Source organism: Dasypus novemcinctus, chromosome 7 (assembly GCF_030445035.2).
Source record: "Dasypus novemcinctus isolate mDasNov1 chromosome 7, mDasNov1.1.hap2, whole genome shotgun sequence".
Taxonomy (NCBI): domain Eukaryota; kingdom Metazoa; phylum Chordata; class Mammalia; order Cingulata; family Dasypodidae; genus Dasypus; species Dasypus novemcinctus.
Window position 1 is genome coordinate 18,998,161 of NC_080679.1, and position 12,927 is coordinate 19,011,087.

Consider the following 12,927-nt stretch of genomic DNA (forward strand, 5'->3'; position numbering starts at 1 on the left):
GTTTCATGCATGTGTGGATAGATAGAAAGAAACTCACACACGGGATGAACCCATGTGGCAGTTTGCTCTAGTGCCTCCCCAAGATACAGCATCAGTAAGGATGACCCGTGCCTCCCACTCCACACTTACCCAGTGCAATCTTTAGCCTCTGTAGCTTGGTTACTGGTTGCCATAGCCCTCCATCTTTTGGAAAGAGAGCAGGTACTATGCCCACTTGGAATGCTTGTATCCTCCAAATCTACCTATTTAAGCCTTGCCTTATTAAGGTTGAGAGACTTTTAACGACAGAATAAAAGGGAGAACGAGTAACTCACTGATCAAACTCAGGATCTTCCATCTTCACTCTTCACATTTAATCTGCCTTGGCTGAAAAGGAGAATAGCTACATTATTGAAGGAGGACAGGGATATTTCAATGGCTTTCCTGGCCCATCTCTACCACCCCTGTTCCCACCCAATGTTATGCCACAGAAGAGCTCAACCCCACAAAGTATGGAACTGGTTAATAAAAAAAATCAGATAAAATACAAACATGTGGTTAAACAAAAATAAAAAAGAAAGAAAAAAGAATTATACAAGTAAAAGCTTAAACTATATAAAAAGGAAAGGGTTATAATATTATAATATATAGTATTTTAATAATACTTATTAAATAATTAATATTTGCCAAGTTCTAGGTGACATATTATAAAATTAATAAATATGTTTGTAACTTTCAGAAGTGTGTACCAGTGTTTTAATTAGTTGCCATGTATACATGAATGCTTAAACATATCCTAAAGATTTTGCAATACTTATTATATATCACATTTAGTTAAATGTTACTCTACTTCAATCTATTTAATTACCTTTTTAAATTTTTTAAAATTATTTTCGAAGTAAAAAATATTTGAATTTGGAATTTTGTCCTATTTTTTTAGCGTTGCTTTACGTTTATGGACCGAGGATTTGTGTTTAAGATGGTTAACAGTTACATCAGCATGTTCTCTTCTGGAGATCTCAGGGTAAGAAACATGTTCAGGAATGATTATTTTCTCTATGATGGCATTCTGAGTGAATAAACTGGTCTTTGTATATATCCACCTAAAACAGTAACCTATCTATTTTGAATAGCTAAAGAAAAAACCAAAGAGAGGGAGCCTTTTATGATAGTTCATCTGCTGAGTAAGTCTTGCAATTCCTTCCTTAGTGAGAGACGAGACAGGAGAAAAAATGTGTTTACATTTTCATTTCTGTTTCTGATGGGTGGCGAAAGGAGTTACTCTTTTCTATTGCAATTCTTGGAGTCCCATTTGCCCAGAGCGGTCTTGGTTTTTGCTCTGAACCCCACTTCCTGGGAAACCCTTTAGTACCGGGCAAACAAAGACAATTGGTCACCCTACCCAGGTAGGAGGAACTTGCGGGAAAGATGGGGAAAGAATAAGGACTAGAGCAGTGGTTCTCAAAGTATGTTCCCAGAGCAGCACAGCATTGACTAAACTGAACTGCTAGGAGTGGGACCTAGAAATTTGTTTTAACAAGACTTTTCCATGATCCTTTTTCTGCACTGTCAAGTTTGAGAACTGCTGAGCTACAAAAAGGTGTATGTTGGAGGGGCCCTCATGTAAAAAAAAAAAAAAGACTGGAAATGAGCCAGATCAAGTAACTTGTTTCCATCAGTTAAGATTCTTAGGATTGCAAGCAACAGAAACTGACTCCAATTTAAGCAAAAGGGAATGTATTCGATGAGTATTGGGCATAAATAACCTTGATTAAAACAGTGATAGAACCAGACTTGGAAAAGAGCAGGGACCAAGGCAGTTCCAGAGCACAGGACTTATCATAAAAGAGGAACAGTTTGCCCAGGGTGTTACTGCTGCTGCAGCTACTGCTACTTACATGAGTAAACTGGAGGCATTTTCTATCGCTTAACACTCTGCTTAGGATTTACATTGCACAGAGGAAGCCCATGACTGGCCTGTTTTGAGCCAGTCCTTTAAGGAGGGGTCAAGGCTCCAGAATTGACAGATTCCCTTGAAGCTTTACCCATTGGGAAGGAGATAAGCCTCCAAAAGGAATTATCTGGGTGGGAGGAGAACAAGAATTGGGAAAGAATAATGGATGTCCAGGGGCCAAAAGGTAAATAATAGTCTTTTATACCATGTTTAGGAATCTGAACCTCATTTTTGAGGCAGTGGAGATTCACTTTCACCACAAGAATTTCATGATTAAATGTCATTTGGTTTTATCTGAGTATCTGATTCTCATTCTAAATACTTTTTTGAAAGGATACTCTTCCTAAGTGCTCCTATTTTACATGAAATTGTCAGACTATCCATTTAGATATAATTATAGTAGATTTAAGTTAAATATTTTTTCCAAAGACCAAACACTAATAAGGTTCTCAGTGAAGAATAATTTAACTTATATAATTTAATTAACTCAAGTTAATTATTCATATAACATGTAATTTAATTATGCTCCTGTTCACTTTTATGTACAAAGGAGAAAGTCAAATACTCTTGTTTGGAAATGGCGGGATTTTAAATTATGACTGAAGTTGCCACAAAATGTAATTTGAAACTCTCTAGGCAAGTGGAATATATTTTATTTGGTTGGCTGATATTAATGAATAAAATGAATATAATATGATAGCGTTTAAAAAGGATTATTTAGCATGCATGAGAATGAAAACAGAAAACTTATAAACATGCTAATTGTTCCTATTTATCTAGTTGTTTTGACACATATATGACAACTGTCTTAGACAATGTCTGGACACCATTTAATACTATGCTAATCCAAACATTAGGGAAAAGACACCTGTTTGGAAGGGCAGGGAAGAAGAAGGTGAATTAAACAATGTTCTTCAAGAGAGTACCTTGCAGAGAGATTGCCACTATTTCGGCTCCTCTGTGCCATTGTCTTCTTTAGCTCTGGCTCCTAGGAGCTAACTGTTATGGTCTGATTTATGATCTGAGTGGAAATCTAGATCTCTGTATCTGTGACAAGGCAGTATTTTTCTCAGAGTAAACATGCCTGAGACAAGCTAAAAGAAGCAAAAAGCATGACTAGCTAGGTTTGTATCTCAAAGAAGCTCAGTGCAGGTACAAATGAGATCATTTCCCAAAGAGACCTTAACCAATCCCCAAAAATAGGGATCCTAACTATAGTTAGCGCTTTGGAGGGATAGCGATTATCTCACGGCCATACAACAAATAATTGCATCTTCTTTTCAGGCATAAATGCCGAGTTTTTGTTTTTATTAACTTTCTTGGTTTGTAAGAATAGTCATCCAGTGCTTCTTTTTCAGAACTTATGCCAATATAAATTTGATTTTCTTCAAGAAGTATGTCAGCATGAACACTTTATTCCTTTGTGTCTCCCCATAAGATCAGCACACATTCCAGGTAATGACCCTCAGAATTGTCGTCCATCCCTACAATGTAAATATTTTTCTTTGTTTTGCCTTTTGTTTGTTTGTCGTTGTTTTCCTTTTTCCTCAGCCACAGTTATGTCTGAAGGTGTCATATGAGCCAGACTACCAGATTAAAATGCAGACGTCATTGGCATGTGGTATTGAACGCAGCTCTCAATTTTTGCCAGTGTTTCTCTTTTCATAGAAGAGAAAGCCAACAAAAATTATAAAATTTGGCAATGGTGGATCAAAGAATTTTAACTGAGACCCATACTCTCTTTTACCATATGGCTCCAAAAGACAGCTTTCCTTTGATTTTGAGATATATACTTACAGGGAAGAATGTATGAGTATACACTCATTTAAAATTGTTAATTAATGTGCATAATTATGTTAAAATGTAGTTCCTCAAAATGAGTTGCATAAAGAAAACTGATATCTTGGAAGAAAGGAAAGAAGAAAGGGAGGGAAGTTGGGAGAGAGGGAGGGAAGGAAGGAGGAAAGGAGGGAGGGAATGCAGCCTTGTAAATACTTGACACCACTAAGCCAGAGAGAGGGAGGGGTTGAACACGAGGGCTTTGCATTTTGTTTATATACTTAATGTAGCTTAATGAGTTTACAGAAAATATTTTCATTCATTACTTTTGAGATAGATGAATAGATAACAGGTAGGTAGGTAGATAGATAGATAGATAGATAGATAGATAGATAGATAGATAGATAGATAGATAGATAGATAGTTAGATAGATCTAGTTAGAGACATAACCAGAAAGATCATGGTAGAGAATAAGCATCACCCATGTGGGCATCAGAAACTAAGCAAAAATTAAGACACAAGGAAAATTTAAAATGATTTAGGAACTTGAGCTACTTTACTTGTAAGTAGTGACTAAGTTATATACAAGGAGCCATTTTGATATTCTGAAAAGTAGAAACTAACATGATAAAGGGCCCCATGTAGTATTAGAGCTGCCACTAATATTTTAAAGGGGAAAAGGGAGTAAAGTAAGTAATCATGCCTATGAAAGGTTTGCCATTTTACAGAAATATAAACTATATATATTGCTGGGGTTTTTTTCTAATTTATGAAGCATGTTTAATCAAAATACCTTTAAAGAAAAAAAAGTTAGTTTGAACTCTGAAATTTTAAGCTTTTTGTGTTGGTTTGTATTTGTATTTGCTTTTGTTTTACAAACTAGTGCTGTGTTATTACTGGATTAGCTAGGATTGCTAGGATACCTGAGAAGACCAAGACTGCATTTGTCCATTTTGAAGCCAATTGTTTGTTCTTTGTCAGTTGCTTAGGAAAAGTCCTGATGGTCTCTTTGTGGATCTGAAAACAAAAATATATATTTCATAGGAAGCAGATTTCTAATAGAAAAATAGGTGCTCAAGCAGAAAGCAAAGAATTAAAGTAATTCAGTTCATGTCTTTCTATTGTGGGGAAACAAGATATTCTTGAACAACAAAGCAATAGTAAAGTAACACATTTACATCTCAGAACATTCTATTTTAATTTTCCAATGCAAATTACACATGGTTAATAAATATATGTGTGTATCCTAGTCTACATATATCCAACTATTCTGTTTATTTTTATTAAACCCAGATCCTTTGACACCTTCAGAATCAACTCAAGAGTTACATGCGTCAGGTAAATAGTGATATTTTATATTATATAATCTAAATGTCAATAACTGTATTATAATTTGATAATATTGTGAGTATAGACACTAAGAAATCTACTGAGGTATACTGTGTCTACAGATTTCCAGTTTCCAGATGCTAATAGATAACCATATATATACTATCACAGAATCAAAATATCCAAAAATTGGACTAAACTTTTCTCTTGTCACAGATAATTTAATGATTTCCTGTCTTGCATTCTTTCGTATTTATTCACCAGTGCTTGAGATGTTTCAATTTCCCAAAGCATCTGAAATTTCCTTAGAGTATGTCATAAATAAAATTCCCAGATAAATATAATGACATTCTTGTCCAATGTAACTGGTTTTCTCTAAAATATGTATTTGATAAACCACACCCAGCCTGGTTGGAGCTTTTCAAGATTGTCTTTTCAAGATTGAGGTTATTAGGATCATATAAGTTTTTTTAATAAGTTAATTCCTTAGAGTAGTCTGGAGAAATCTTTTCTCTGGCCCTTCATTGAGAATTGAAATGTTTGTATATGGCCTTCAATATCATTCATTCTTTCACTAAGGAATATTTAACCAAAGGCCTCTGATCTTAGTTTCCTAAAATCTGCACATTTCCTGAACATCAGTAGCATCTTCATGGACTGGAAAAGTCAAAATATTTAACTTGCTTGCTCCTGGTCAGTTTTGCACTAGAATATTCTGTTTCATTATACTTACTAGTCATAACTATCCTTCAGGGGATCTTGAGAATTAAGTGGGATAATGCATATACAGTGGTTAGACCAGAATTGGCACACAGGATATCATGTGTAAGTGGAAGGTAGGATTACTGTCAAGAGCAGATGGGACAATTCTGAGTAACTGCATTATTACTAGAAGTTTCAATATTCTCCATCATTCAGGGCCAAACTTTCACAGCTTACTTTGAGTTTCCTCTACCCTTGCTGCCTCACCTTCTCCATCCCACTTGTCCTGAACATTTTACTTCTGTTACTAGGTTCCTTCTATCTCAGCCCATTGGTGCCAGCTCCTGCACTGTATCTCTCACTCAACATCTCCCTACAATCTAATCCCTTTTATATTCTACTGCCATTAACAACTTAATAAAGCCCAAGTCTAATCAAGCCACTGGTCTCAAAAGCCATTAGGAACTTCACATTTCCTACAGAATTAAGAGCACATAATTTAAACCATAGACTTGTAAATCCCCAGAGTTCGCCTGCTCCTTCCTCCAACCCTCCCCCCAGTTTGGTGCGATTATTATTAATCTAGCAATGGAAGAACTTGTATCATTGATATAAAGGCAGTGACCACCAGAGGTTCTGGGGGAGAGAGAGAGAAGAACAAGTGTAATGTAACATAGGGACATTTTCAGGACATTGGAATTGTCCTGCCTGACATTACAATGATGGATACAGGCCTTTATACATTTTGTCAAAACCTATAAACCTATAAAATCGTGCAGGGCAGAGTGTAAACTATAATGGAAACTACAGTCCATGGGTAGTAGCAATGCTTCCATATGTGTTCATCAATTCACTAACAAATGTACCACCCTAATGAAGGAGGTTGTTAATGTGGGAAAGTGTAGGAGGGGGAAGGGATGGGGCATGTGGGAATCCCCTATGTTTTTTATGTAATATATATGTAACCTAGGGCTTCTTTAAAAAGAAAAAGAATTTCAAAAAAAAAAAAAAAAGCATGTAATGGTGGGACCTAACCATCAGCCAAGGAATGTGCACTTAAGTCTCACTGTTATCTAGCCCCAGTCCTATCTCTCAAGCCCCAATTCTTAACTGCTCCTTTTTTGGCCACTGTGCATCCTGGCCCCCACATACCTGTGCTTTCCAGAGTCTACCATGGAATCCCTATCCCTGTCCCTGCCTACCTCCTGTCCTCTCTCCACGGCCTCCATTCTGTTCCCACAAATCTCTGCATCTCCCAATTGCACCTGTCCTCAAAGGCCTATCACCAAACATTCTTTCCAATAACATTTCCTCATTCCTCCAGAGAGAAAATACATTCTTCTCCTCTCAACTCCTGTAATTATGTATACTTGCTGTTGATGGAATTTAACATTTGACCTGGAGTATTGTTTGTACACACAGCATATCTGCCTCTCTTACTGTCCTTGAGGACATAACCCAACTCTAACCTCTGCAGTAAGGCAGAGAGTAGTTGATTGATAAATCCGTCTTGGTTAAAAAGTGATTATTTGATTTTCAATAACATGAGTCTTTTTCTTTCCCCACAAAGACATGCCTGAATATTCTGTCACAAATGAATTTTGCCGCAAACACTTCTTAATCGGAATTCTGCTCCGAGAAGTTGGCTTTGCTCTGCAGGAGGACCAAGACATCAGGCACTTAGCTTTAGCTGTCCTAAAAAACCTAATGGCTAAGCATTCAGTTGATGATCGATACAGAGAACCAGTAAGTGATCTCCCTTCTCCCTTCCCTAAACACCATTTAATGGCTCACTGCATTAAATGCATAGAAAACCTACAAGCCTATTGATTTTTATGTGAACCATTTCTTTCGACTACCTTTTCACCTAGGAAAAGCAAGCTCAGATAGCAAGTTTATATATGCCTCTCTATGGCATGCTTCTGGACAACATGCCAAGGATTTACCTGAAGGACTTATATCCTTTTACAGTTAATACATCTAATCAGGTAAGTTTGCATAATATTGCAAAATTTTATTGGAATTAAGACTTTGCCTTTTTTTCTGTTTTTGCCCTGACTAGCCATTTTGCCCAGTTGTGAGCAAACTAGGGATTAAACAATACCTCTTGCAAGGTATCTTGAGATATTTACAAGTGCACCATTTGTTCTGGATCACCTTTAGCCTTCCACCTAGTCCATCTCTTTACACTTTTTTTTCATTTTCCTCTGTTTCTCTCCAGTTTCTACTGGGTTCTTCTGTTGCATACATGGCCCCATCATCAGTGTGCACCCCCCACCTCCCACCTTTCTGCATCTCCTTCTTGCCCACCTGATATTCGAACAGCCAGGTGCCTTATAACCATCCCAGTCCCAGAAGTGGCCCATTGGCACCCGTCCTCCATTATGCCCTCATAATGACTGCATTACAACCCACTTGAGATCCATTGCCTGTGTTCAAAACCCAGATGAATTAACGCACGACTGAGATGGAAGGCGTTGCTTTCTAACAGTTAGGAGCTAGGCCTTTGTGTTTGTTTATTTGCTTGTTTTATTGGAGGAGGGCAGTGTTTTTCAAATCCCAGCACTATCTGTTACTATCTGTGTGGTTTTAGATAATTTATTCAAACTCTTCACGCTTCCATTTCCTTATTTATAAAATGAGATAAAACACCTACATCACAGGGTTACAATGAGAATTAAACTGTAGAATGGAAAATACTTATCATAGAGCCTGGCATAAAAAGAACATTTTTAAATCTAGTTGTTAGTATACTAATATACATAATATAATCCATGATAATAATATATGAACACGTTATAATATGGCTAATAATATATAACTCATAAATCTATCAATAACCATTCAGCCATTTAGTCTATATCTAAAAGATAGCTTCTACAAATTGTTTTTTTAAAAAGTCACATAAAAGCTCAAATTTGACAAAAAGTATGATTTTGACTCTACTCAACATTGCCTATTTTGGGAGGAGACCCATTACTGGAATATAAAAGCTCAAATTAAATATCATCCTGTCGAAAAGATAATGAAGAAGGTAGATATGGATTTACAGTGTTGAAATATTGCAATTCCATTAATTTCTTCTATTCTTGGAGTATAGGGGTCTAGAGATGACCTAAGTACGAATGGAGGATTTCAAATCCAGACTGCAATGAAACATGCAAACTCTGTGGATACATCATTTTCTAAAGATGTTTTAAATTCCATAGCAGGTACTTCAAATGCTTTGAGCACACTTATATTTAACACTCATCTGTATTTACATTGTATATCACTGTGCTTTTTACACAATTCATAATTCATTATTCATAATCTATATGGCAAGTGTACTACATTTATACATCTGAAGAGTGTTTTTTACATATTTCTTTGAATGCCATCCAATGTCTTCCTATTCTACTTAACCTTCTTTTTTACTTGGCTTAAGGAGCAATCTATTTAGATGTTATCAAATTGCTTCATTCTGGAAACAGTCTTTAAGTTTCCATTGCATCCAGCCTTTTACAGTGTAATAGCTCTTCAACTTCAAAGATTATTTTTAAGAACTATTTTGGAAATGTCATTTTAACTTCTTACAAACTGTCAAAAGTTGAAAACTCCTTCTCCAGAAGTATTCTTATAAACTTTTATTAAAACCTTTTTAAAACAGGAAATATCTTTCTTTTAAAAGTTTTCAAAATTCTTTTATGGCCCAAATTTTCCCAAGTTCTTAATGTTGGCAAGGTCATTGTACTAATACTACAGATACCACATATGTTAATGCCACTCCCAAAATCTATTACATTACCCTTTCACAACACTGCTACCACTTCAATAATCAACATCCTTCTTTTGGCTTATCATTTTAGCTTGTGTGTGTTTGTGTACACATACATCTCATTACCATGTGTGTGCTGTGGCTTGTGTTTACAGCATTTTCATCAATAGCTATTTCTACAGTGAACCATGCTGATTCCAGAGCATCATTAGCAAGTCTTGACTCCAATCCAAGTACCAATGAAAAGAGCAGCGAGAAGACTGACAACTGTGAAAAGGTATAACTTCCCTCCTGAACTTACTTATTAAGATTGCAAATAAAAAATGTCTTGTGCTTACTCAATGCCTGCTGGTTCTTTAATTCCGTAGATCCCAAGGCCTTTGTCTTTGATAGGCTCAACACTTCGATTTGACAAGTTAGATCAAGCAGAAACCAGAAGTCTTCTTATGTGTTTTCTTCATATTATGAAAACAATTTCAGAGGGTAAAGAGAGCTCTTTAAAAATGTTTTTTCAAAAAAGAAGAAAGAGAGCGATTTCAAAGAGCCTCATACTATGTGTGTTTCCTTTCAGAGACCCTGATTTCCTACTGGCAAAGAGCCCCCAGTCCGGAGGTGTCTGACTTCTTTAGCATCTTGGAGTGAGTTTTAGTATTGGTTAGATAATATTTTCTTCTACATCCTTCAAAATAATTCACTCTACCACCCTTCATTCCAGTACCTATATGGTGAATTATCTGTCAATACTAATTCATAAAAGCCTTAAAGAAAATGTATTTTTCTTTTAATACACTTGGATGAACAGTTTGTTTAAATAATAGGGTATGAATAATTAGGATGTGACTCTTTTTTTTCTTTCTAGTGTTTGTCTTCAAAATTTCAGATACCTAGGAAAACGCAATATAATAAGGTAATAATTTTAAATTCCATTAAGATAGTCTGGTCTTTTAAAAATAACTATTATATTTGTGTGTATGTATATATATATATGCTTGGACTTACAAATATGTGTTAGAAATCTTAACATGCCAGTCAGGATTGTTTGGTTGACCTTACATTAAACAGAGAAGTTTGAAGATTTCCCTCTACCCAGAGTAGATCTAATAATTGTCAAAGTGGTCTAGAGATAAAGGCACAATAATTCACATTTCTAAAAGGAAATCTTTACATTTCATGTCATATCTGTCATTTTATGGATATAACTTAGAAGAAACCTATTTACAAAAATACTTGCGGTAAACTAAAAAAGTCCTCTGGAATAGCTTCGAACAGTCATCCTTTTCTGGTGAGAGACACAGAGACACCAGCCCCTTCATTAAACCCAAATTTCAAGAAAAAATTATTTCACTGTTCATTAAATTATAGCATGTGAAATATTTCATTGTTCAGTAACTGCTTTGTCAATTGCCTTTCTTTTTTTTGCTGTAAATTATAAATACTGAGCTATGATTAAAACTGGTTTTCCTTGCAGAAAAATTGCTGCTGCATTTAAATTTGTACAATCCACACAGAATAATGGAACTCTTAAGGGATCTAATCCTTCCTGCCAGACATCAGGTCTCTTGTCACAATGGTAATGTCACATTTAAATCATGTGGGGGGGTAGGCAGGGGGTTAGTTCAAACCAGATGCAGATTTCAAGTAACTCTATATGTTTTGCTGGGAAAAAAAAAATTATTAGGTGCTTCCTTATCTGCCCCACCAGCTTGTAAAGAGCTGAGGAGCAAAACTTAGCCTTATTTATGTGCAACTAGAGCACAATATCTTGCACAGAATAAGGGTTAATGATTATTTCAATTTGATAAGCCTAAAAAGGTAGACATAATTCTAATAAGTGCCTCTTTTCATTTTTGCCAATCTCTTGGTGACAAAGCAAAATCTAGTCTATGTGTCCCTATTCCTTTCCATATTGGTAATATTTTTAGCAATGTGCTAAAGCTGCAATTGATTTTTAAAGGGCCAAAAGGCAATTGTTTTTTAAAGGGCCATAGGCCCACTTTAGATTTCCTAGTCACTAAACTGATTTAACTAGATATAGGACCTGGAGCCTTCCTTCCTTGACGTACCTGAAGGGAAACATTTGGCCTGAAATCATATTTCGAAGCTCCTCTACATCTAGGAAATAAGATTCTTGGCAAAAATGTTCCCAGTTTGAGTCATTCTTCACAGAAGCATCATCATAATGTATAACATAAAAATGGCAATATTTTAAAAACTGTTTAAGAAAGAAATAGTCAAGTGGTATATAGCAAATAAATTGTAGAATGAATTTTGTCTCTCAGTCCACGGGGGCCCCTTGAAATTGCTCTGTTGTGAGAACGGAAGTGGAAAAATGTAATAGACCTATTTTGCAAATAGTAATAGAATAGAGGAATATCAAGAATCATGTCCCATTCCTAGTGACAGTAGTATCGCGCCTGAGGTCACTGCAGTTCTGTAGATATTTGGTTGATCAGATTTCAGACTCTTACTGCTAGAAACCAGAGCTTTTACTCCAACTGAAGTAGCCTCAAATCCTGGGAATAAAGCAGTCTGTCAGATGTAAGCCATGCAGCCCGTAACCCATTACTCCTAACAGCCTCAGGAATGGCCCAGACGCTCTGGCTCCGGGAAGCCAAAGTGAGCGCTGCTGGGCCTTAGCCCTTCAGACCCTTGGAATGAGCCAGAACCAAACAGTCCTTGAAGAATGTGATAAGATAAAACAGTTGCCTTTTTGTCCGGCCTCTTCAAGGTATCTCAATTCCCTGCTTGCCTCCCAGAAATGTGTTTATGAGTAGTTTACAGGACAGGAAATACCCCAAGAATAATCAACCATGGCTGAATGATGATTTTGCATCAAAGTCTGGAATAGGAAGTGTTTCTCACTTCCACAGCAAACACTGGCTCCTTTTCCCAGCTGGAAATGCCACGGGGCACTAAGTGAGGCCAGCATTGTTGCCCTCCAAACCAGGGGCCTGGTGGCCTTGGAGGCCCCCCAAATACCCTCCCCCACAATGATCATGGGCCCACACCCCCTGGTGGACATGGCCCAAATTAATGCTTAGTCATGAGGAGTTTTCAAAAACAAAGAATGGAAGTAGAGATAGGAAAGCAAGGGTTATTTTAGACCAGATTTTACTTTTTACCTCTTGAAAAAAATAATTTGATGTAACTGAGCTGTACAATATTACACTTTTTAATGTGGCTGCCATTGTTCCTTTCTCATCAGCAAATCGCCAACTTAACTTCTAATGGACTTTCTTTGTAAAACCATTTGCATGGAAAGAACATTCATGGGAGGCGAGGATTCCATTAAATAATAATGAGTTTGCTTGAACTGATTTAAATTTAATGTCTATTATCCTTCGGAACCCTATTTTGGCTTGAATAAAAGTTTTCCAAAAGTATTTTTAAAAAGTCTTTTTGACATGTCTCCTATAATTCATATTT

At 36.3% G+C, this 12,927-nt stretch overlaps 1 protein-coding gene across 13 annotated transcripts in view; it reads left to right on the forward strand.

Annotated features, from left to right (window-relative positions):
- The window catches only part of DOCK10 (dedicator of cytokinesis 10), a 281,603-nt gene that overhangs the window by 236,061 nt on the left and 32,615 nt on the right, over window positions 1–12,927 (forward strand). For 7 of the 13 annotated variants that reach the window (XM_071216098.1, XM_058300030.2, XM_058300024.2 and 4 more), the window contains exons 29-39: window positions 920–1,003; window positions 3,292–3,388; window positions 5,007–5,051; window positions 7,315–7,490; window positions 7,616–7,732; window positions 8,845–8,956; window positions 9,657–9,778; window positions 9,870–9,984; window positions 10,073–10,139; window positions 10,361–10,408; window positions 10,970–11,071. In XM_071216098.1, the coding sequence (XP_071072199.1) occupies window positions 920–1,003; window positions 3,292–3,388; window positions 5,007–5,051; window positions 7,315–7,490; window positions 7,616–7,732; window positions 8,845–8,956; window positions 9,657–9,778; window positions 9,870–9,984; window positions 10,073–10,139; window positions 10,361–10,408; window positions 10,970–11,071 (1,085 nt within the window). The remainder of the gene's footprint in view (window positions 1–919; window positions 1,004–3,291; window positions 3,389–5,006; window positions 5,052–7,314; window positions 7,491–7,615; window positions 7,733–8,844; window positions 8,957–9,656; window positions 9,779–9,869; window positions 9,985–10,072; window positions 10,140–10,360; window positions 10,409–10,969; window positions 11,072–12,927) is intronic. The other 6 variants (XM_058300032.1, XM_058300034.1, XM_058300027.1 and 3 more) reach the window with 1 other exon arrangement.